At 49.8% G+C, this 24,898-nt stretch overlaps 1 protein-coding gene across 2 annotated transcripts in view; it reads left to right on the forward strand.

Moving 5' to 3' along the window:
• The first annotated feature begins 3,952 nt into the window (after nucleotides 1-3,952).
• The window catches only part of Znf536 (zinc finger protein 536), a 101,884-nt gene continuing 80,938 nt past the window's right edge, over nucleotides 3,953-24,898 (forward strand). For both annotated transcript variants that reach the window (XM_004636686.1, XM_004636685.1), the window contains exon 1: nucleotides 3,953-6,126. In XM_004636686.1, coding sequence (XP_004636743.1) covers nucleotides 3,957-6,126 — 2,170 coding nt within the window. In that variant the 5' untranslated portion in view covers nucleotides 3,953-3,956. The remainder of the gene's footprint in view (nucleotides 6,127-24,898) is intronic.

Here is a 24,898-nt window from a genome sequence, read left to right on the forward strand (position 1 = left end):
AGGTCACTGGCAAATATTTATGAAGTGGCTGAGGGACGTAGTAAATAAATTCTGGATGGGTGAAGTATAGAGGAATTGGGGCTGACCCAGGTTTTGTGAGCCCCAGGCTGGGCCTGAGGCCAGCTCTTCCTGCCTTGGCTGCTTTGGCTCAGGGACAGCACACCAATTACCCCACATTCTTTCCAAGAACTCTGTTCCCTTGCTTGCTCTGAGTTGAGAGCAGCAGACATTGGTCATGACTGTCATCACAGCAGCCTCAGTCCTACCTGCTCATGGAATCTCAGAGGGTGCCGAGGGAATATCTGACATAGTCCTGCCTCATATTGAGGCTTACTTTTAAGGCTTCTTCCAGGTTTGTTTATTTCTAAAAGCATCCTTTCAAAAACCTTTGGGTCTGCTCTGTGGTGGTCTGTCAAGTTCTGAAGAGCATACTTGCTCTGGCTCCTGATGTCCAGAAATGATGACATCACAGATGACCAAGGCCTGGGGTGATCACTATGAGGACCTGGATAAGACAGACGGTGGCAATGGTGGTGTTTTTTTTCTTGTGTATGGACTTTCAGCTTCTGACTGATAGCTCAAGACCCTTCAGGCACACAGCTGAACCTAGATGTTCCTAGATTAGTACTAGAGCTGAAACTGAGCCACACAAAATTGACTGTCCTTGGGTTTGACTTCTTTTATGGGGTGTGCTTGTAGGTTCTGTTCAGTTACTTCACTTATGCAGGAAATACTGAACCTAAGACAAACCAGCTATGCTGCAAGGTCTAGGGCTTTTTTGTTGCCAAGGTAGACTTGACCTTTGCCCTCAAGCAAAAGAAGCTTGTCCATAGTGGAACGATGACACATTAACCTAGGGGTGGTTGCCATGAAGGAAAAATATTAGGAGACAAAGAAGGGATGTCAACTGCCAACAGCATGGTCACCACAGTCTTCATGAGAAGGGGGGATGTGAGGTCAGACCTGTATCATGACAAGAAGCCAATCCAGCAAAGAGCTGAAGAAGCACGTTCTAGAACATTCTTTTCCCTCCTCTCCTGAGACAGCAGCAATGACATCCAAAGACAAATTGCAAAAAGGCGTTTAAAATGGGTTATGAACTCTGTAAAAAATACTGGTTTTGAACAAATAAAAAAATTCCGTACTCTGACCCAACTTGAAAACGTTCATGCTGATCAGCTGACAAGTGAAGCTGTTACTCACACAGCGTGAGTGGTGGTGAGGGTCACACGACCTTCAACTTGAAGCCTGCCATCCTGCCTGATCTGCAGTCTGCGCTGCACATCCAGCCTCCTGCCTCTCTTGCTGAACTGGCCTGAGCTCAGCAGCAGCAACCTGAGTACAAACCCATCTTCCTGGATTCACAGTTTCGGAGCTGGCCAACTAGGCAGCTTTTGGAAATAGGCCAGCTGTGTTGGCTTTGTACTTTCCAAATTTCCACAGAGATGTTGGGTGGAATTCTGAGCACTCACATGTGGCTCCAGGGTCATGATCTATATTTGCTCAGGAGAGGAGCCAGCTCAGCTGGATGGGGCTTGAAGGTGGAGAAAGGCATGCAGACTGGGCCCTAGAGGCCGCTCGTGCCTGCCTGAGCATCCGCTCTATGCTGGGCCTGCTTCTTCAGTAGATGTGAGTGCTGTGAGTTCTGGGTTGGACAGTCACATCGATGACCATGTGTTTTGTGATGGGGGCAGGTATGCAGGGGACATTCTGCAAGTTCATGAAATGAATGCAAGGAGAAATTAGCTCCTTTCTGACCACTCTGCAAGAAGGGCCTGGTGTTTCAATTAGGGTATAGATTGCCACCAAAAAAAAAAAAAAAAAAAAGGAAAGATGGCAAATTGGAAGCCTTCTTTTATCACAAGTGAGCCTGAATCTCTGAGCATATGTGTGTATGCTCAGTGGTCTACATCATCATTCACAGACATAGATAACTTAAAAAAAATGATTGTACAATGATTGTGGACCTTCTCCCTCCTGGAAATACACATTCCTCTCTCTCCGATCCTGTACTCTCCTCCTCCTTTCCTCCTTTTCTTCCTCCCTTCTGCTCTTCTTTCCTTCCTTTTTCTATACCAGGGATTGAACCTAAAACCTTCACACTGAATTAAATTCCTAGATCTTAAACATTTTTTTTTTTTTTTTTAATTTTGAGACACTTGCCCAGGATAGGCTGGAACTTACCAGTCTCCTGTCTCACTATTCTGAAGTGCTGGGATTACAGCACGTGCCACCATGCCTGGCCACCCATGACTTCTTCGTCCCTTCTTTTGCAAGATGGACTCATGGCTCCTCTCCTTGCCAAGGAAGTCAGTTCTCCTATTGGAGACCCTCAATGCCTTGCACAGTGTCTCTGGCGGCAGGCCCAGCAAGCAGCAGATCCCGCCAAGGCTGAATGTGCTTCGTCCACAGTTGAGCTCTGTCCTCACAGCTTCCTGGGGAGTTGCTTGGCCCCACAGTTCTGGCTGGATTTAACTACAAGTCCTGGACCACCTAGCTGGCTAACGTACCTAAACACAGGGATGCACAAAGGCGAGATGGGCACAAGCCACTGTGAAGACAGGAAGTGAACTCAGACTCCTTCTGTTGGAAGCCGTTATCCAGAAAGAGGACTCCAGGCGTGGTCCAGTGCCTTTCAAAGCTAAGCTCTTGAAGGCTCTGATATGGAGAGTTTTGCACCCTCCAACTCACCTGAGATGCCCTGGCCTTCCCATTGCACACAGGCTGCAGAGGGGCAGAGAGAACTATTAAAGACAATTACACAGACTAGCTTTGAGTGTTAGTGTTTAGCAAACAGCTTTGAGTTCTAATTATCTGCAAAACACATACTGCAGGTACAATTTGTACTCATTACTGTATATTGGGAAAGTTATTAAAAACACTCAAACTTGGTTGAGGCTTCCTATGGCATCATCCTTGGATTTTAATTGGTTTTTATCTAGTTCTATAAAAGATCTTTAAGCCCAATCAAAGTCCCTACCTTTGCTGTCTTGCCTGGTGAAAGACAGAAAGAACCCATTATGTGATATCTTCACCTCCTCCCAAATTTGAGCAGTCCCGTCATTCACTGAGATTCTATCAGGGGATAATTTATACTTCTTCTGCTGGACACAGTTACCAAATGATAAAATAACAGTGTTTCGTAACACAAGGGTTAAATCTTAATCTCTGAGGTTTGCAAAGCCGCTACTCGCCGTCTCCTTAAAATTTAATATACCTCGTTAATGCTTCCTTGCAAACACTGAAGGATTTTTATGATTATAATCATGTGTTACAGCACCTAGTACTGTTTCTAAGCAGCATACTAATCAGCTTAATGAGATATTACTGCACTTTTTGTTGACTAAAGCAAAATCCCTTTTATTGTTCTAAAGCCTGTCCTTTACTTTATTTTTTCCCAAAACATTATCTTGTTTTATTATGTACCAGTAAATATCATGCCATTGGTTTTTTTTTTGGCCAAATCATAAAACCATCTCTTTCATCTCAGACTAGTGAGTGTATTGAACATAGCAAATGGAAACAAAAGTTCTGGGTGAGTCTATTCGGTCTCGCAGTGAAAGCTACTCTTTCAAGGCAAACTTTGGACTGAACCAACAGGTACAGGTACTACAAGGGGGAAAAGAAGGGAAAGTTTAACACGTAGACCCTTGATTTGTTATGAGGTGTTGAAAGTGGTAAAACATTAATAATTTAAATGTGAATGAATAATTGCAGTCCGTAAATAGAAAATACAAGGAAGACGATCTATCGCCAAAACAAATTGGAGGAGCAATGCCATATTGCATAATTGGCATTTAATAATTCATTTTTTTATTATTGTTTTTGACTATAATTCCTTGGCATTATTACATGTAGGTAAGGCATGAAATGCAAATTCCTCACCGGCTGATGCTGTTGATTTCCCGCGCTAGAGATACCTGGCACAGATCTGAACTCTGCCTTTCTTTTCAGGGATGGAAGAAGCGAGTCTGTGCCTTGGAGTGTCCTCGGCGGCCCCCGAAGCTGAGCCCCACCTGAGCAGCCCGGTCCTTAACGGCCAGTATGCCATGAGTCAGAAGCTGCACCAGATCACGTCGCAGCTCAGCCATGCCTTCCCGGAGCTGCACCCGCGGCCGAACCCCGAGGAGAAGGCTCCCGCGCCCCTGGATGAGAAGGCCCACATGCCCATGAGTGGCCAGCCCGTGGGCAGCCAGATGGCGCTCCTGGCTAACCAGCTGGGCCGCGACGTGGACACCAGCCTCAACGGGCGCGTGGACCTGCAGCAGTTCCTCAACGGGCAGAACCTGGGCATCATGTCCCAGATGAGCGACATCGAGGATGACGCGCGCAAAAACCGGAAGTACCCGTGTCCTCTCTGCGGCAAGCGCTTCCGGTTCAACAGCATCCTGTCTCTGCACATGCGCACCCACACGGGAGAGAAGCCTTTCAAGTGTCCTTACTGCGACCACCGTGCGGCTCAAAAGGGCAACCTCAAGATTCACCTGCGGACCCACAAGCTGGGCAACCTCGGGAAGGGGCGCGGGAGGGTGCGTGAGGAGAATCGCCTGCTGCACGAGCTGGAGGAGCGGGCCATCCTGCGGGACAAGCAGATGAAGAGCAGCCTGCTGCAGCCGCGGCCCGACCTGAAGCCCCCACCGCACGTGCAGCAGGCCCCGCTGACTGCCTGCAACCTGGCTCTGCCCTCCAACCACAGCGTGCCCGACGTGGCGAACCCAGTGCCGTCTCCCAAGCCTGCCAACGTGCAGGAGGACACAGTGGCCCCAGCCGCAGGCTTCCGCTGCACCTTCTGCAAAGGCAAATTCAAGAAGCGGGAGGAGCTGGACCGCCACATTCGCATCCTGCATAAGCCCTACAAGTGCACGCTGTGCGACTTCGCTGCGTCGCAGGAGGAGGAGCTCATCAGCCACGTGGAGAAGGCCCACATCACTGCGGAGTCTGCGCAGGGCCAGGGCCCCAACAGCGGTGGGGAGCAGTCAGCCAACGAGTTCCGCTGCGAGGTGTGTGGCCAGGTGTTCAGCCAGGCGTGGTTCCTGAAGGGACACATGCGGAAGCACAAAGACTCTTTCGAACATTGCTGTCAGATCTGTGGCCGGCGCTTCAAAGAGCCCTGGTTCCTCAAGAACCACATGAAGGTCCACCTCAACAAGCTGTCGGTGAAGAACAAGTCCCCCAGTGAGCCTGAGGTGCCAGTGCCCATGGGTGGCATGTCCCAGGAGGCCCACGCCAACCTATACTCCAGGTACCTCTCCTGCCTGCAGAGTGGCTTCATAGCCCCAGACAAAACCAGCCTGAGTGAGCCCGGCCAGCTCTATGGCAAGGGAGAGCTGCCCATGAAGGAGAAGGAGGTACTGGGGAAGCTGCTGTCCCCCATCTCCAGCATGGTGCATGGTGTCCCCGAGGGTGATAAGCATTCACTCCTAGGATGCCTCAACCTCGTGCCACCACTGAAATCTAGCTGCATAGAGCGGTTGCAGGCGGCCGCCAAGGCTGCAGAGATGGACCCTGTGAACAGCTACCAGGCTTGGCAGCTGATGGCCAGGGGCATGGCCATGGAGCATGGCTTCTTATCTAAAGAGCATCAGCTCCAGCGCAACCACGAAGACACTTTGGCAAACGCCGGAGTTATGTTTGATAAGGAGAAGCGGGAGTACGTGTTAGTGGGAGCAGATGGCTCCAAGCAGAAAATGCCTGCTGATTTGGTTCACAGCACTAAAGTGGGCAATCAGAGAGACCTGCCAAATAAGCTCGACCCTTTAGAAGGCAGTCGGGATTTTTTGTCACATGGGCTGAACCAGACGCTCGAATATAACCTGCAGGGTCCTGGGAACATGAAAGAGAAGCCCACCGAGTGCCCTGACTGTGGCCGTGTGTTCCGCACCTACCACCAGGTGGTCGTCCATTCCCGTGTCCACAAGCGGGACCGCCGGGGGGATGAGGACGGGCTGCACGCGGGCCTGGACGAGCGGCGTGGCTCTGGAAGTGACCAGGAGTCCCAGTCGGTGAGCCGGTCGACCACACCGGGCTCCTCCAATGTCACTGAGGAGAGCGGGGTTGGAGGTGGCCTCTCCCAGACCGGGAGCGCGCAGGAGGACAGCCCGCATCCGTCCTCGCCGTCCTCCTCAGGTAGGTTGACTGGGGAAATGGGGGATGGGCAGCTGGCAAGGGGCCCTGTCTGTGGTGGGGGCTGTCCTGTTCTGCACACAGCCTCAAGTGGGTTCTGAGGTCAGCATGGCTTCCCAGCAGGTGGGAGCTGAGGGACGCTGAGCCCTACCTACTGCCTTTCCACCTGCCATGCTGCAAGGACAGGGCTTTGGTTCCAACTCTTTGGCTTTTTCCTGAACACTGGCTACTGGGAAAGATGAGGGCCTCTTCTTCCACATGGTGGAGATGGCCAGATGGCACGTTTCTGAGTGGGGCATGGTTCGTCCTGCTTGCCAGAGCTCAGCCCCATGTACACCCAGACCCAATCCATCACCACCGCATCTTCATAGTGGAGGAGCTGACTGTGGCTTGGATGTCGGCCTTTCCCTCCCCTATGAGCATAGCTCCACGATTTGCTCATTTAGGAATTCTCTCTTAGTGTCTTTCTGCAGAGCAAACTTACCTCCCATCCCCTTGCAGAATTCCCACCTGGCTCACCTGTCAGGTCCGTGTGGCCTGGAGGACACATCCGTTTTCTCTGATGGCATAGCCAGACACAGAGGTTTGAAACCCAGAGGCGTGCCTGCGTGTCTTAAATTGTACTGTGTTACACGGCCGATACAGCTTTGGGGTCTAAAATAGCAGAGCAGAAAATCTGTCATCAAAATGTCTGTGAAATGATAAAGCATCCTGGCCTTGTTTGGGGGGAAAAAACCCCACTAGCCTAAGAAGCCTGAATTAAAATCACTACCTAACAGCAGGTAAGAGGTTGCCTTCATCCATATTTCCAAAGTCCCTTACTAATGGATAGTAAATTGAAAGTTATATCTCTAGCCCTTTATAAAGAAAGCACCTCGCTAATACTGTAATCATTCTGCCGCCTAACAACAGAGGAAATCATGCCATAACAAATACCCTGTTACTAATGGCAACATTGATTTCTGCAATCAGCCATTAAGTCTAGAAAATGAAAGACAGTTTGAGGCACCTCGAGGCACTCCATTGCCCACTGTTAAAGATGTGGCAGCACACTGTTGAGGGTCATTTTAAAAAAGTTTTCTCTTCTTTTTTCCTCTCCTTCTTAGTTTCAATAAATATTTCAGCCTTTGAGGCAATTAAGTAGATGCCAGTTTGGCTTTGTTGTTATTGTCATGCTTCAGCCTACCCTTCTCCGAGGACAAAATTAGTATTAAAATAAAGTGCGGGTATGCAGGCTTATTACAAACCAGTAAAGAACTGGTAAGACACATAAATCTGAGCTGCACATTCCAGAGATTCCGATAGCACTTAATGCCGCTGCTTAAATACCCATGAAACACACTGTCTACTCCTGGAGTCCCAGACTTGCTTGCGATTTATTACTGGTGAAACACTTTGGAAGAGTCTAACCAGGAACTTGAGCACGACACAGGAAAGATGAGGTCATACTACACGGGGCATCTTCAGACTCATGCGTGCAAAGCTAGCCCATGGCCCTGCCTGATGGTGGGGGTACTGGAAAGGTGGATCCCCACCCTGCAGAGGCCGCAAGTGCTAGGTATCCTGCTGTCCATCATGGAGGAGGAGGATGCTGTCCTTCCAGCCTTGTAGAGTGGGGCCTCTTTTGGGGAGTAGTCTCAACTGTTCTTGGATTGGAGACCTTTCAGAGAGTGAACTGGCTCCCCTCAGTTTTTGGAGTGACATGCGGTTAGCATCTACAGATTTCCACCCCTCTCCCAGGCCTGCTGAAAAAGAGAAGGTCCCTGTAGAATATTCTGCCACCAAATGCTCGGCTTCATTAATGACGTGTTTACCATGTTTTTCTCACCTTCTGGCCAAGTGATAGCCTCGCGCTATTCCTGTCTCTGTTGCTTCCCTATCTCTAAATACCCTGTGGAAGGGACCCATTTTGCTTCAAAGAGCTAACCGTGCTCATGACTCCAAAGAGAATTATACTTGAGTTGTGGTTATCTTCTCACTTTTATTTCCCTTCATTGAAGGATTTTACAATGGTGAACACTGATTCTTTCATTTCTGGTTGACTTCTTTGTTTTCTTCATATTCAAATTAGACCCTTTCATAATTTTCTGACTAAGTAGGAGAATTGATGGCACCCCAATATGCAGCCCAAATCGGCTGTGCATCTGGGGCATTCAGGTTTGCTTGGGATTTAAGACTCTCAACAAAATCTGGTTAGTCTCCCCTCTTATTTTTTAAACAAGTATTATTTGTATAAAGTGCTATTAAAATAAGCATTTAAATAAAAATCTTGACACAATAGGTATTTTATTCTTACCTGTTAGAGAGAAACCTGCAAGGTGAAGAGGAGGGAAGAAAAATTTAAGCCCTTAAGTAAAGAAAGAAGTGCTTATTAAGGCTTCCATTAAGAAATAACTGCAAAACACGGTTTTACAAATTTCTCAGACTGCATAACAATGTCACAAAACTTAATTTGCATCACTTGATTCTTTTTTTGTTGAAAACTGGGTCAGTAGGGCCTGAGAAACTATTTTTTCAGATCTTAACCAATGAATTCTTCTTTATAAATCGCTGCTCTTAACATGATAGTAGTTCTGAATTCATCATAAAAACCTTTTTACCAGAGCCTCTTAGAACAGATCTCTAGAAGAAGGCTTACAATGAGTGGCGGAGACGTCCTTTGTTATCTGATGTAATTCTTTGCAAAGGAGGATTGGGAACCGAGTGGCTGTTTAAAAATGTCTTGCCCAGACCGAGACGAAGAAGGGGTCAAGTTTGCAATCAAACAGTTATTGCCGAGATGGGTGACTGTCACTGGCTAGGCTAATGTGGGATGCAGCTGTTTGTTATGTGAGCAAAAGAATGTTTGAATCAGTGAACGTGTGAAAATGGTTCCAGTGAACCAGAAAATGTGTTTGTTCTTTGCCTCTCCAAACTGCTGAGAACCAAGCTTAAGATCAACTGCGAAAACGAGGACCTTTGACAAATTGAGAGGTCATATTTTCTAACAGAAAATGGACAAAACTAGTCACACAGATCACTTCCCCATCTCTCCTCTTTGTTTTATTTTTGTTGTTGTTGTTGTTGTTGTTGTACTCACCAGTAATTTCACACCATGGTAGATGTCCTTTCTGCCTCTGTGTGCAATGCAAAGGGAAACTATTTGGAAAGCGGCAGCTTATAAATTGTTCTCTTTTATGACATTTAGAGAGCGGGGCGGCTGTTTTGATGCCTTCTCATTTCTGGCTTGCGTGCAGGCGCTCTGATGGCATTAATCTTTGCATCTTTTCCTGAAACCTCCTCTAAGACCCATCTTGAATCCTGGCTTTGCTCTGTCTGAGTCAGAAAACAACCAAAGTTCTGTTTCTTCAGATTTTGCTTTGGAAATCACACTTAGAATAATTAAAACTTAATGTACTAAGAAACGATACTGTTCATTATATCCAACAGGGCAGTTACCTTCCGAATTCCCCATAATTTTGGAGTGGGGATAATTGAAGTGTTGATGGCGGGAAGGGGGTAATTGAATGCACTGACCCTCTGTTCATTAAATAAAGTCAACTAAGTTGCCTGATCAATGGCAAGCCAGGGCGAGATGCAAAGATGAAAATATCGTTAACCCCTACTTCTTGTGCTGTAATATTTTGAGATGGACAAGGATTATTTGGTCAGCTGGGCTAAAAGCCCTGCGGGGTCTTCTTTTGTTGCCTGAGCCACATTCCTGGAATGCCGAGTCTCCATCCTATGTGTGCCCATTGACCACAGCCCCCAAGGCCTTTATCTAGGGCTCCTTGCATTTACATCCTGTGTATAGTGATATGATAGATTTTCTTTCTTTTCCACCTCTTTTTCTCCTGTGGCTCCTCCTCCCCACCCCCATTCCTGATAACCACTGCCTGCTCCACACAAACAAATCCAGGCACCCGAAAGAAGAAACACAGAAAACAAAACAAAAACAAAAACACAAAATAAAAAAAAAAAAAGAAAGAAACAAAAAATTTAAAGTCTGAGGATTAAGATCTTCATTTTTTTTTTTTTTTTTTTGCTTGTGCATTCCAATTGTTCTTAAAATATTTGGCAATGTCAATTAGTAACTGAGCAGAGTTAGCTGATGAACACAATTTTCCAGTAGACTGAGCACCCTATTGTTGCCGAGCGAACAGCAGATTTCTGAGGTCATTATCATTCGCTGGTTGCTTGGCCCAGCTGCTTCCTGCTGCAAAAGCCAAACTTTATACTGGAGCCCAGGGATGGCTGCAGCAACAGGGGGCTGGGAGGGGGAGAGGGGAGCTGGCTGCAGAGCTGAAGACAGTCATTACCAGCCCAGGAAACAGAAAGTAAAAGTTTCCAGGCAATTCCGGGAAGAGCATGGGCATCAGGCGGCTCCTTCCAGTTCCTTCCCAGCCACCTTCCACCTCCAGGCAGGGAATTGGAAAGGGCCAGGCAATACCCACTGGGCAGGGCGGCTGCTAATCCCTTTGTGGAGCAGAACTCTGGAAAACAATAATCCTATTTATAAATTGACTTACAAAAATTTACCCTACCTAGTCTAAAGCATGTGAGTGGCTAGATGTGTTTTCATTTTTATCAGAGAGAAAAAAAAAGGAAAATATGTAAGTTTTTTTTTTTTAATAATATAAATTAGCAAACTTGAGGATGGCCAGCTGAGAGCGTTATTTCAATTTCCAAAGGCAGCTTTGGAGCAGATAACAGTCGGAAATTTCCTGTAAAATCCAGTTGAATGTTGAAAGCTGCCTCTTCCCATCCCGGCTTCCGTTTTTCTGCCCCTCGCCCCCTCCCCCAGCCCACCCCAGTTTGTCTCCCCCCACCTCCTGATTTGGGAGCTGGTTCAGTGAGATGAAAAGCTGCACTTTTTTTAAAGCTCAGCTGTTAAAACCGTGTGCCATATGCAGCCCTTCCGTCCCTGTCTTGGGAGTGTGTGTGAGCGGTCGCCGTGTTTGTGGAGATTTACAGAGGCTCGGCGCGTGTATGCCGAAGCTGTGCCCAGGCAGACGCTGGCCAGGGCCCTTCCTCCCAGCCAGGGCCGAGGTGGCTGGCCTTCTGGATGGATCTGCTGGTCACGACTCCCCGGCCGTGTCAGGGGGGCAAGGGTCATGAGCCCGAGTGGGTCCCTTGGGCCCTCCCCCTGCTGCTGGGCTGTGGGGTGGTCTCTTCACCGTCAGCCTGCTGCTGACGTGGGACAGAAGTTGCTCCCTGTGCTGGGTACTTCAGCATTCCCCCTCACTGCCATCTTTGTGGGGAGCAGGGCGCTTATCAACAGCTCCTCTTTTTGTTTTTAATAAACTTCCCCTTCACTTAGTTAACTTTTACTGCCTTGTGTTTAGGAGCAATTATTTGAGAATGCTCAGTGACACTCAAACTTTTGCTGCTGTTTTCACCCCTTTTGCAGAGCTACAAGCCTCACTTCCTGGGGGCTCCATGCCACTGTCGCTTAATATCTCAGAAAGAGTGAATTTATCAGATCCAAAGCTCTTCAGACAGGAAGTGTGAAGTAAAAGATGTATGACATAAAATTGCAGCAAGTCTCCCACTAGAGAGTAGGTGCGAAGGACTAGGTGGGGATCGCTTAGACCCTATCAGGGTTCAGCTGCAGGGCTCAGTTTGCCCATTCGCAGAATGGGTACTGTGTGCCCAGAGTTCCCCATCCCCTGATATGCTGAAATGCTGTCCACTGAGCTCTGAGAACCCCAGAGTGCGCCACGGGGCCTTCTTCCCTTGTTCATGTTAGTGCAAGTAATGTTCAATAAATCTAAATTTAATAGCAATAGGGGAGATCCAGATTAGCTAAGGATGGGGCACAATGAGATGAAGAATGAAGCAGTCAGTTTTCAACACAGAAGGGGATGCTTTAGCTGCGTGCCTCCCATTCACCAGAACTGAAGTTTCCAGCGTGGGTCCTGGCCTTCATCCTGGGAGTGCCGGGGCTGGAATAAGCCATTTGCTTTGCGCTCAGCCTCCTGCGTCCTCCACTTGGTGGGTTGGCCAGAAGCAGGTATCACAAGCTTGCAAGGGCTGCCTTTCACCATTCACTCTCGGTGCCCTCATATTTCTAGGAAATCCTGCTCACAGTGCTAAGTTGGCAGTGCCAGCAGCGTGGGCACCCTCTGTTTGCAGGGCCACTGGGGGTGCTCCTGCCCACCAAAGTCCCTTCTGCACCAGGCTGCTGATCCTTTTGAGTCTCTTCTTTGATGAAGCTTCATGTCCTGCTCATATGTAGGCTTCTGGAAAAGGGAGGCATGAAACGCCACCTTGCACCTTCGTGGCAGTGTACCTCTGGTTCCTCTCTGTAGGTTTCCTGGTCTCTCGGGTCTCAACAATCTCCATGTTTTACTGGCTCTCAAGACCTGCTGGGTGCCTGCCTGGCAAGTACAAGGTCCTAGGTTCAATCCCTGGTACTGGGAAAAAAAATACCTTTATCAAGACCCTGCTGGACCCCAGAGGGAGACTCCTGGGATGTGGGAGGGTCTGGAGATGGAATGCGTAGGAACTCTCTCAGCAGAGCTCCATGCAGGGAGCAGCAGGAACGTTCTGAGCCTGGGAAGAAGAGAAGAGAGTGCATAACTCCTTTAGCTGTGGAGCTGGGCTGGAGCACTGCTGCGGGCGGGAGAAACACCTGCAGAGATCCGGAGATCGGATTTGTGCAGACTTCCCACATTCATGATGACTGGCCTGGACCTTTGCCATCTGCAACTCTGAGGCCTGTGTGCTGTCCTTTTGGGCCTCTCCCATCTCATTGCCTCCTTCTCCTCTGCTGGCATCTCACAGGCATCTCTGCCTCCTTGTTGAATAGCTTGGCACCTCCAGGAAAGAGGAGAGGGCTCAGTGCAGCTTGAAAGTGCAAGGGCCTTCCAAGAGGGGTGCAGCATGGAGAGCAGGTGGGCAGTTGGCAGTGCGCTGGGGGCGCTGTGGTCTCCTCAGGAAGGGAGTGTCGTTGCGACGGGGAGAAACCCTGGTCCCGCTTGCCTTTTCCTGGCAGGACAGGACGATGGCAACATTTACTTAAGCTGTGGAGCTTGGCACTGCCACCGGCAGGCGCCATCTGGAAGGCTCTTTTCTAAAAGCCACGGACCCTCCCCAGAGGAACTGAGGGGAGCAAGACATGGGCAGAGCTTTGAGGTTTGTTTCTTGGGCACATCCTGAACATTAAGGCACCTGATAAGGGTAGGGGTCCTCTGGGAGCCCTGTGGCTCCGATGTGGGCTTCCTTCCTGCCAGACTTCTCCAGTTAATTTTAGGTCCAAATCTGGCTTAGGTCTTCTGTATCAGTAGAGCACCCAGATTCCTGGGACAGTCTCCTCATCTAGTTTTTCTGTATTGCTTTTGCTTCCTGTCTTCACCTGAGCCCTCATACACTATAGTTCTGAGGAGATGGAGTTGGCCTCTGCTCTTCTGGTTACAGACTCAGCCCATCGATAACTGGGTTGATTAGTGTACTGTGTGAAATGGAAGCTTTGCTTCTAGCTGTGTTGGGAGACAGGACCTAGCACTTTGTGGCTCACTTTTGACCAACATGGTTGAGCTAAGCACAGAGATGCCACCACCCTTTCCCTGATCCAAATCTTCAAAAAGGACTGAGGAGTCCCCATACACTTCTTACAGCTATCTGGTAGGCAGGGAGAGGCAGAAAGGAGCTGTGTTACAGTCCTGGGAAGGTGGCCAGGCAGAATTCATTTGCCTCCTTTTTTTTTTTTTTAAATCCCCTACCAAGAGAAAGTTGTCCTGGGCATAGCTTCTTGTGGGACCCATCTCTTTGTTGCTGTGTGCCTTGGGCTTTTTGTGTGACATGTGGCATGTGTCTGTGAGAAGTGAGAGGCACAGCACAAGCTGATCCTTGGCTGGGCTGCCCATCACACCACATGGGGGACCACCCCTTCTCCCAGGGTGCCCAGCCAGGATGCTGACTCAGCCGTGCGCATGAGGAAGCGAGTCGTGGGTGGGCTTGGCTTGGATGTCTTATCACTTGCTTTCAAAGCACAGGGTCATTTTTTGGCTCTCTGGGTAAGGCAGGAGTACCTCTGGGAAGCCTTCCTGTGCTAACTGGGTGCCTCAGGTCTAGGACATTCCAGGGAGGAATTCCTTCTTTTCCTTGTAGGGCCACCTTGTGGGACTGGAATTTTGGTGGACCCCACTGTTATTGAACCCCTGTTCCAAAGCCATTGAATTTAGCAGGAAGGATTTCCCTCTCACCCCCACTCTGCCTCAGGTGTTCTTTTCTCTTCATTAGTGTGATGTCCAGGTGCTTTTACCCCCAGGTTTGTCACTGGTAGATTTTGGAGACCCTCTGTTGCCTCCAATCATCGTGAGATGGATTTTGGAACATTTCCAATGCTCTTCTGTTGAGTTCGACACAAAAAGTGTACAGCGGTTGTTTGCCTGAAGACCAAGGCATGTACATGGCCCTCTCTGTGGATGAATACATGTTGTTGGGTTTTGTGCTAGAATACATATTTTATTTTATTGTACTCACTTTATTGTTTAGGAACAAACTGAAGTCATCTCTGTGCAAAACGAGTGTGTGATGTCATAATCTCAGTTGGAGAGACTTTGGTGGGGTTTGTGTTCATTCCCAGCTGGTTCTGAGCTTTCAGAAGTGTCCTTGCTAGTAACCTTCAAAACCTCCTCAGTGGGTCTCCTCCCAGAGGTCACTTATTGACTGAGTGGCTGCTGCTGGTGAGTAGTGACCTTATTTCCCTTTCATTATGAAGTAATTCTTATCCATCTTGAATATGTAAGAATTTAAGGTAAATAATGTTCCACTCTCTGTGATACTTAGAGATAACACTGTGAACATTTAAAGTTATCCTTTCCAGGGCCGGCCAGATAGCTCAGCAGATTAAAGTGCTTGCTTAGGCAGACACAAGGGCTGGCGGTTCGATCCCAGGCCTGCCGTGCTAGCCCTGCCCCTGGGGGATGCTGAGATAGCAGTTTGAGACTGGGTGTGGTAGCGCTCATCTGTAATCCCAGCGCTTGGGAGGCTGAAAACAGGAGGATCACTATGACTACAATATGTAGTAAGACTCTGTATTAAATACAAAATAATAATAATAATAATAATAATAATAATAATATAAAGTTATCCTTTCCAGTCCTTTTCATATATCTTGACATGCATGTAGCTAAAGAAGGATCATTCTGTACCCATTTCTCTGTAATTCCTTACTGAAATGCAAGTCATGGATGTGTTTTGTTATTGAATAGTCCATGTAGGGCTCCATAACATTTTCCAGTAAAGAGCCAGATACTAAGTATTTTAGATTTTAAGGCCCTGCAATCTATAGCAAACATTCACTTCTGCTGTAAATGAAAGGGCATGATGGGTTACCAAGAAAACTTTATTTACAGCAACACACCACAGGTTAGGTTTGGCCCACAGGCAGTATCTGCAGGTTCTAGTCTTACAGAAAGCATTACACTGTGTTTCTAACTTCCACACAAAACCCCACCTCTCCTCTCCCTTCTCAAAAGGGACCATGGCCCAAGGGTAACTCTCTTTCTTTCTTTCTTTCTTTTTTTTTTTTTTTTTTTTTTTTTTTTTTGGTACCGGGGATTGAGCTCAAGACCTTGTGTTTGTCAGGCAGTCCTTAAGCCACTGAGCTATCTCCCCAGCCTAAGGGTAACTTTGAAAGGTCTCATCTCCTGTTCCCTGAGCAGGGATCTAGGGCTCCTAAGATCTCAAGGTATTACAGGTTTCTGGATGGCTTATACTCTTGAAAAGATAGTAAAACTATAAAGAAGCAAAGGGAAAACATCTGTATCTCTAAAACACAGATTCTTATCCCTGAACTAGGACTTATTTCCATCTTTTTCTGACAAACAGCAAGGGGGTAAACATTTGTGCAGTGTTTGTGTCCTGATAGTTTTGACACCTGCACAATTATTTCCTTAGGTGAAAATACTTAGCCATTCAGTCCCTGGTCACAGGCAGGTGGCCCCCATGCTGCGGATGTGAGGCACCCAGTGTCACGCTGTGGCTGGAGGCAGCCTCGGCTGTGTTGGTGTTTCCACCAGGAGCAGATCCTCCCTCTGCCCGTCTCCCTGGAAGCTGGGACTTTCCCTGTCACCAGGGCACCTCATGACTTGTTTGTCCATTCATAAGTATACTTGCTTGTTTGTTCAATCATTAATTCATTTATTTGTTCACTGAAGGATGAAATGCTGTTTAAGTAGGCTTTGAATGCTGAGCAGTAGGTGCTGAGGATGGGAAGGTGAGCAGTCACATCTCAGCCTCCAGAAACTGCAGGATGGGGGTGGGGACAAGTCCTTCAACGTGGGAGAGACACCGGGAGGGTGTATCACCCCTAGAACATTGGGGCCCCTTGCTGCTCATATTTGTTCCAAATGGACCTGAAGGGGCCCAGGAGCCTCATCAGCCATGTAAATAAATTTTCATAAAGAGAATTCACTCATCTCTCTAGAACCTGGCCAATTTTGGTGGCTTCCAGGCACCTTTTTGGCCTCTGTGGCTGCCTGTTGTCCTTGCTCCCTGGTGGCAAGCTGCAGTTTGAATCAGTGTGTGTTTGTATCCCAAAGGAGTCCAGCTTTCAAGGAAGGATGGGAGCACCTATCCCAGAGCCATGGGGGTTGTCTTGGCCTGGCTGCCTGCCCTCTCAGGCCTCTTGGACTGAGAACCTCCAGGAAGAGCCAGGACTGCCATTCACTCTGGGAGCGACAGCAGTCCCTGGTTTCTGCTTCCCACACCCTCTGATTCACCCCTGCATAGGCTGGGACAGGAGTCAAGTGGTGGTGTGGCTGTCCCTAGGACCCTGCAAACAGAACAGTGCTGAGAATTTACGAGCCCCCACCCTGGAAAGGAGGGCCAGGCTTTCTTTAACACGAAGCAACCTTGCCTGGCTTAGGAGCTGTCACTTCTATTGTACAAGAGTTCAGGTGAGTTGTGTGGCCTGACTGTGCCCCCTTCATATGCGAGGGAACCTCATTGCCCTTTATGTCCTGATGAAATACATCCCAAGCCTGATGAGTGAGCCAGAGACAAGCCAGGGACACAGGAATTTTTGAATGTTTACCACACAGCTCAGAGCAGGATGCACCTTCTCCAGTTTGGAGCTGGGCCCCACACCCACTTACAGGTTTTAAACTCCCCACTGGGCTGTTTGAGCCACTCACTTTCCTCCTCTGGGTCTAACTTGTGAAGAATTGAAGTAGGGGGAAGAATGCAGAAGAGGGAGACCCCAGTCGGCCTTCATGGCCCCCCATCTACCCCAGTGGCAACATTGGCTCATGCAAGCAGGGTTAGCTCTTGGAGGGAGGGGAACGGGTAGTCTCCTCCAGACCTGCAGCTGACAGTGGGAGATGCAAGATTTCTCACTGAGCTTCAGAAGGAGGCATGAACTTGAGCAGCCAGCATCTGAAATGCCACCACATGGGATTCTGCCCAGAGCAGAAGCATTGCCTTGGCAGGCATCCCTGAACAAGGTCCTGAAGAGGCTAACCTGGCCAGGAGACCTGATCCTGCCCTTCCACAAGAAATGCAGTGGTCTGCAGGATACGGGACAGCTGCATCCTTGCTTCTGACTCTCCGTGTCTCCCTCCCCTTTTGTTTTAATTTTTTTGAGTCTCATGTTGGCTTGAGAGTGACCATGGATCTGGTCAAAGCCAACCAACATATCCTCCTATGTGGCCACTGTGTGCCAGGGACTGTGTCATGGTCACATTAGCAGAGGGAGGGGTGGGGCCCAAGAGGAAGAGAAGGTGGGATTCTCTACACCAGGCAGATTGTGGTACCGTGTGGGGCCCTGCAAACCCTCCCAAGCAAGGCGGGCAGCCTCATAACATCACTTCTGCCTTCTCCACCTTTCTTGCCTCCTCCAGGTGCTAACACCTAACCCTGAACTTGCATTTGTGTCAGCTCTAGCAGGACGCAGAGGGAGAGGTGACTTTAGGGACATGCTGCATGACAAGCATTCCAGAGTTGGCCTTCAGAGGAAAGCCCAGGCTCGGAGCTGGGCGCAGGAAGCCTAACTCCTAGCACTGCACTTTGATGTCTTGCTGTCTGGGAGTATTTCACAGTGATCTGTCTTTTCAGGGCTTATAGTCTGGAGGGGAGAGAGGTGTCATCAGATGTGTAAATTAAGGCATGGAGAGGTAGATTGAATCATGAAGCCAGGATGTGGGGGAAGCCAGGACTGGCCCCACATTGGAGTGGCCCCTCACACTGCAGCCTGCCGTTGGCTCATGCTGGGTATGAAGTACATATAAAAGGCAGAACCCAGCTGGGCAGCCTGTCTCCAGCACAAGTCTTGTGAGTGCAGCTCCTGTTAGCACAGACTGGGGAGAGATCAGAGGAGTGGGAGCCCCTCCTGAAGGAGTAGGGGAGGAGGGTGGCCCAATGCTAGCTCTGCTCCGCTGAGGACTCAGCGTCCAACTGAGTGTCCTGTTCTTAGGTATCCCCTTAGGCCCTGCTCAAGGTTCAAGATCGGGATGAGGAAAGGGTGACCAGCTTTGCCAACACCACAGGAATCTTCCCAGTGCACTGGGTTGTGCGTCCCCCCTCAGGACACCTGGCTCTTTGTGTGTGCTTAGCTAAACCTCAGTTTCCCTCATCTCTGCAGTGCTGTGCTGCCAGCATCCTTTGCAGTTTGTGGGCTGCTGGGATGGACAGGGGACCCTTAGGCAAAGGGACCCTGCTGACATGACCTCGTGTTGTTCTGGGAGTGTCTTTGCATCCTCCATCCAGAAATCGGCTTTTGTCCTGGGCATGCATGGAAAAAGACAGAGACAGACCCTGAACCCTCCTTCTTGAGGTCAGCTGTGGCCTTGAAGGTATAAATTAAGAGGGCCTCTGGGGAGGCGTCCAGAGGAGGCCACAGAGTTCTTTGTTGTTACCTTCTGGCACCTTTGTTGTTACCTTCTGAACCAAGTGGGCCTTCATGCTGGTGGCATGAGGAGGAGGGCTTTGGCTGTCCCTCTGCCCCGGCCACCTGAGGTGCCATCATCCCCACTGTCCATTCATAGAACTCTTTTCATCTTGCAAAACAAACAACAAACAGAAACTCTGTGCCAGCTAAGCCGTGACTCCCCACCTTCCTTTACCCCCAGCCCCTGCAGAAACCTCTATTCTACTTCGTTCTACTCTATTCTACTTTCTACATGAATTTGACTTCTCTAGTTACCACTGATAAGAGGAGTCATACAGTCCCTGCCCTTTTGTGACTGGGTTGTTTTCCATAGCGCAGCTTCTGTGTTGTAGTGGGTCAGAGTTTCCTGCCCCAGTAAAGCTGAAGAATATGCCACCATATGAATCTGCTCCATTCTCTGTAGGCCTTTATTTCTCAGTGGGTTCTTGGGTTGTGTACACTTTTTTTTTTTTTGGCTTATCTCAGAAAAATGTAAGTAAATATAAATTTGAGTCAATGTACCAATGCAAGGAGGGTGGGTCTTGACTTTAACTTGGTCATGGTCTGTTGTGGTGTGCATTGCTATAGCTTTGTAAATGCCATGTCTGGGGCGGGGCGGGGGGGTAAAGGGTTGGGCTCTGCCTTTTTTTTTTATTGCTGAGACAAAGAACCCAACATCCACAAGTTAAATGAGACGAGGTTTATTTAGCTCGGTTTATAGAGGTTTCAGTCCACCCAGGGGTATCATAGAAGAGAGACAGTTCATAGAGCGGCAGGCAGGAAGCAGCAGCAGCAGCAGCAGCAGCAGCAGCAGCAGCAGCAGCAGCAGCAGCAGCAGCAGCAGCAGCAGCCGCAGCCGCCGCCGCCGCCACCGCCAAGCCTGCCATCTTCTTAGCCCTTCACATTCCATCCAGGCTACACACCTATTGGTTGGTGCCAGTCACACCGACGGTGGCTCTTCCTGTCCACACCCTTAATTCCAGTACCACACCCTGAATTCACATGCACACACCATAATCCAGCCACCTTGGAAACTCCCCACTTAGAGCTGCATGAGGCTTTGGAGGGCATCTAGATACAGACCATAACAGACTGAGACACTAGGCTTTGTGTGTGTGTGTGTGTGTGTGTGTGTGTGGGTGGGTGGGTGTGGGTGTATGTTACTGAAGATTGGATTTTTCACCCTATATCCTACCCCCTTTAAAATTTTTCATTTTGAGGCAAAGTCTTGCTAAACTATGAAATTGCCTAGGCTGGGTGCAAGCTCGTGGGCTTCCTGTCTCCACCTCACACCGTGCCTGGGTCACAGGTGGGAGCGAACAGGTTTGACTCACACTGGGATATTGTGAGGGACAGCTGCTGGGGCAAGACTGGAAGGGGCTTGGGGCCAGAGCTTGTGCTGCAGCAGGTGAGGTGTCTGTGTGTAGTTAAGGGGCCTCTCTGTGTGGACCAGAGGGAGCCACACCATTTTCATGGGAACAGGTGTACAGGCCTAGTCATTGTTTCTCCTGATCCTCTCAGGAACTGTGTTGCGAAGCGAGGATGTGTGAGTCCTGAGTTCCACCTTCCATGGGAGGAGAGGCAAGAGGAAGATGTGGTCCTCCTCTGGAGCTGACCCTGGGAGGGGGTGGAGACAAACAGTGCGCCGACACCTGAGAGGAGCATTTTGCTGCCTGTGGTGAAGAACGCTGGGTGATTTCCACCAAAAGCTGCAAGTTCACAAAATAATCCCCGTTGTCCAGTGTGCTTTGTTGGGAGCTCTGCGTGCTTCTCGAAGCTTGTCCTGTGCCTTTTGGAGACAGCAACTTTGTCATTTTCTTAAACATTGCTTGGATGGCTACTGAGGCCAAGGCAAAGAGAAAGGCTCGGGGATTTGGGGCTAGAAAGATGCGGTGACTAAGTTTGACGTCCCAGAACTCAGGCAGGGAGGGAGGACCGAGCTGTGCGACAAGAGAGATGGAGAGGAAGGGTTGGTCGTGGGCATCCAGCTTCAGTGGGGCTGGAGGCCTGAGTCCTGTCTGGAGCAGATGAGGTCAGCAGATGCCTGTGCGTCAGGAGCTGCCATGGTGTGCACATTGGACCGCATGTGGGGCCAGGCTCAGTGCAGGGGCTACTGAGCGTGCCTTCCCTCTCAGCCCTCTGGGAGCATGCGGCTGTGCTGAGCAGTGAGCACAAACTGCAAAGGCCCTGCTCGCATAGATGTCCTTGTCATCATGAGGCCCCAACTCTGAGGGCCTTGGGCTCCTTGCTGCAGAAGCACAGGTATGAGGCAGGTAGCCAGACAGTGTGTGGGAAGCCACTGTATTAGAAAAGGGCGACGAATCCAGGAAACAGAAGGGAGTAGGGCTCCGGTCCCGGGCTCTGGTGCCTATTGCCACCAAGGTAGAGAAGGTGCAGACCTGTGATCAGTGGGGGCTGGGACAGTACAAAGGACCCTAGGTTGGGGGTGACGGAGCGAAGGGGCCTCCAGGCAGAATTAGATCCTCTCAGCTCTGGGCTGAGGACATCAAGGGTCACATGGGTGGTCTTACACCTGCCCCCAAAAGAGGCGATCCCTCTCCGGCATCTGGGGGGTTCCTTCCTTCCCTGGTACCTGGGAGACCCAGTTTTTGGGACTCAGGGCCAGAGTAGGTGGCTGCACACCCACTTCCATGGTGAGTTCTCACCTCCCAGAAGCCAGCTCTAAAGTGGTGCTGTGCTCCACACCCCTGCACATTGGGGGTTTTGTCAGACTTCTCCTCATGCTCTGGCTTGCAGGTACAATCTGTCTCCATGCGGGGAGCACTACAAGCCCACCTTCCAGACCCACTCTGGCTGTCTGGGTACCCCACAGCCCTCGGCTGATGGAGCCAGATTGGGGTGAGTGAGATGCAGGCAACCACAGATGCGCTCACCTGTACCTGGACACCCTGCTTCTCTGGGGATACCCAGCCCATGAGCCTGGCTCCCAGCTCCCGCGCTGTTGTCTTCAGGCTCCTTACACAGAGCAGAGAAGAGACTGTCTGGGAGCCCTCCAGGGACGCCAGAGATGGAAGGGACCTGATCTGGAAGCTCAGCGCAGGTTTGCAGACGGGATGGGGTGCGCTCTGCCGCACTGTGGAAGCGCAGTGTTACCGGTGGTGAAAGCACAGTAGTGGGCTCCACGGGGTGAGCTTTAGCCACCAAAGCTAAAGTATTACCCAAGTGTAGGCCATTCGTTCTGCTTCATTTTGCCACCAAGAGCCTCCTCCCAGATGAGCGGCGACTAGGGGCTTGTGGTGGAAGGCAGGCAGGCTTCCTGGGGCCCTGGCTTTCCACGCCCTTCCAGTACAAGGAGCTAGTCTGTGCCACTGTGCCTCTATTGCTTGGGTGGTTCAGCAAGCTTTTGCCTTTCAAGCAGTGTTTGATTTAAGGAGAAGTTGTAAGGTCGGTACAGAGTTCCTGCTCTCCATGTCCAGCTTCTTCTGCTGTTAAGGGCAGCAACACACTTGTCAGAATTCATGAGCCAGTACTGATACAGTGCCGGCAAGATAGCTCAGCAGACTAAACACCATCTCTGGCAAGCGCAGGGACCAGGGTTCGATTCCTAGTGCTGTATGCACTGCCGGCCCCGCCCAGGGTGCGTTGATCCAGCCACTGAGTCAGGCGTAATCCCAGCGCTGGCGGAACTGAAAACAGGAGGATCACTGTAAGTCCGAATACACACATTTGCGGAACAGATACATAAATAAAAAAAAATCAAGACATTATCACTAACTGATCTCCATGCTTTATGCAGATTTCTTTAGCTTTTACATGCTGTCCTAATTCTGTTCCAGCATCCCATCTAACACCATAGTACACTTAGCTCTGTGTGTGTGTGTGTGTGTGTGTGTGTGTACGTGTGCCACTGTACTACTGGGGATTGAACCCACAGCCTTTGTACTCAGCTGCCTCCTCAGCTAATTTTTATTTTTTATTTTGAGATAGGACTTCACCAAGTAGCTAAATTATCAAGGCTGAATGGGAGCTTGTGATTCTCCTGCCTCGGCCTCCCACAGTGTGAGGATTATGTCTGAGCACCAGCACGCTCAGCAGCATTTTTTAATTAATAAACTATGTTTAGAGCTGCCCCAGGTTCACAGCAAAATTGAACAGAAAGTACAGAAAGCAACCACATACCCAGCCCCCAGGCAGGGTCCCTCAGAAGCGGACCTTCTACATTCAGTTGTCCTGTCTCTCGGCTCCTCCTGACTGTCGGAACTTCTCAGATCATCTGTGTTTCTGATGACCTTGACAGTTCTGGGGGAGTCCACGTGAGGTGCTGGGTAGAGCATCTTTCAGTGTGGGTTTAGCTGATGGCTTTCTCATGGCTCAGTTGGGTGAGGGTTACTGAGGGAGAGACCACAGGGATACTGTCCTGTTGTGTCCCTGTTACGGTGTGACCTGACACAGCGCTGATGACCTTGACCTCAGTCGCCTGGCTGAGGCAGTGACTCTGGGGGTTTCTCCAGGAAAAGCTATATCCCTTCCAATCAACTTCGCAGGCAGGAGCAACTACATCATGCTCAGGGTTCCGGGCCAATGGCAACCATGGCCCTCTTTTTTGTCACTAAGAATTTCACAGCGAACTTGGGGTCTCTTGGAGCATGGGCCCCTGTGAGACTGAGTGCCCAGGCATCCCCTTCAACCTGGCCTTACTTGTAACACTACTGTCAGGTCCCCCAGAGGTCCCCAGAGCCTGTGTGAATAGCGACAGAACAGCAGCTGAATGCCGTTGATTCCTGGAGGGCTGAAGGAGGTGGATGGCAGAGGGGGGTCAGAGGTCTCCAGGGCAGTGTGGGCTACACCAGCAGTAGCGGAGGATTCGGACACATCACAGGTGTGTGTGGAGGCCCTGCAGAGGCACCTGCCAGGGAACATGAAAAAGTCCACCTGGGCTCCCTGCCAGCTCCGCCTGGCGAGAGATGGGGAGTGGTGGAGGGTCAGGTGTATGCGGGAGGCAGTGTGGAGCATCAAACAGCAGCAACTCCATAGTTTTAAAACATTGCTCCCTTTATTCTTTGTTTTTTTAAAAATTCTTTTTCTCTTTTTTCTCCTTGCCCAGAGCAGTATTTTCTCCTTGGCAGACCTTAAACTATTTTATTTACAAAATGTGAAATGAGCCTTTTTTTGGCTAGGCCAGCCGAAAGGCCCTGTTGGCAGGGGACACCTGTCTCGGGCTACCCCTGCTCTGCCACGCTGTCTTCTTGGGGGAGGTGGTGGCTCACCTCCTGCTCTCCACGCCTGCCTGTGGAAGCACAGACCCCTGCAGCAGCCTGCAGCCACGATCGGGATGTACAGCGGCCAACCGGCCTTCCCTTGCTGTTCTTCACCCAGCTGTTTAGAGAAGGAGAGAGTAGTTCTAATCAGCCATATGGCGCGGAGTTTTATTTGCCGTGGTAAGTTAAAATGTACATTATTGGTCAGCATCCTGCATGCAAATTTTGACATCGCATTCCAGGAGTGCCTTGCGGAAGACAGCGGCGGCAGGTTGGAGCTGTGTAATTACATTGCTTTGTAGGCTTGTAACACTGCCATCCCTAACTACGCCCGGTATCTCACCGCGACGGCTGCCCGGGGATATTGCTGCGCGACTCCTGTAGCCAGAGAAAGATTATGTAAACACGGTGTGCGATCTCGAAAGTGAGTAATGAAGTTGAGTACTTGTTGCAAAAATTAATAAATGGCTGGTTTACGCGTGATAGAGGAGCCGCCAGTGAGGAAACTTGGTCACCCGGCACCATGATGGATAAAGGCAGCGTGAGTCACAGGTGACTTCAGGAAATCCATCCTTTGCTGTCTTGATAGGATCGAATGGACCATCGTGGCCTGTGCTCTTGGCTTTCTCCTTGACAGATATGAACTCATCACACATCTCTCCTCCTCCTTCTCTTCCTCCTCCTCCTCCTCCTCCTCCTTCTC

This window comes from Octodon degus, unplaced genomic scaffold, assembly GCF_000260255.1.
Source record: "Octodon degus isolate 3935 unplaced genomic scaffold, OctDeg1.0 scaffold00083, whole genome shotgun sequence".
Classification (NCBI taxonomy): Eukaryota; Metazoa; Chordata; class Mammalia; order Rodentia; family Octodontidae; genus Octodon; species Octodon degus.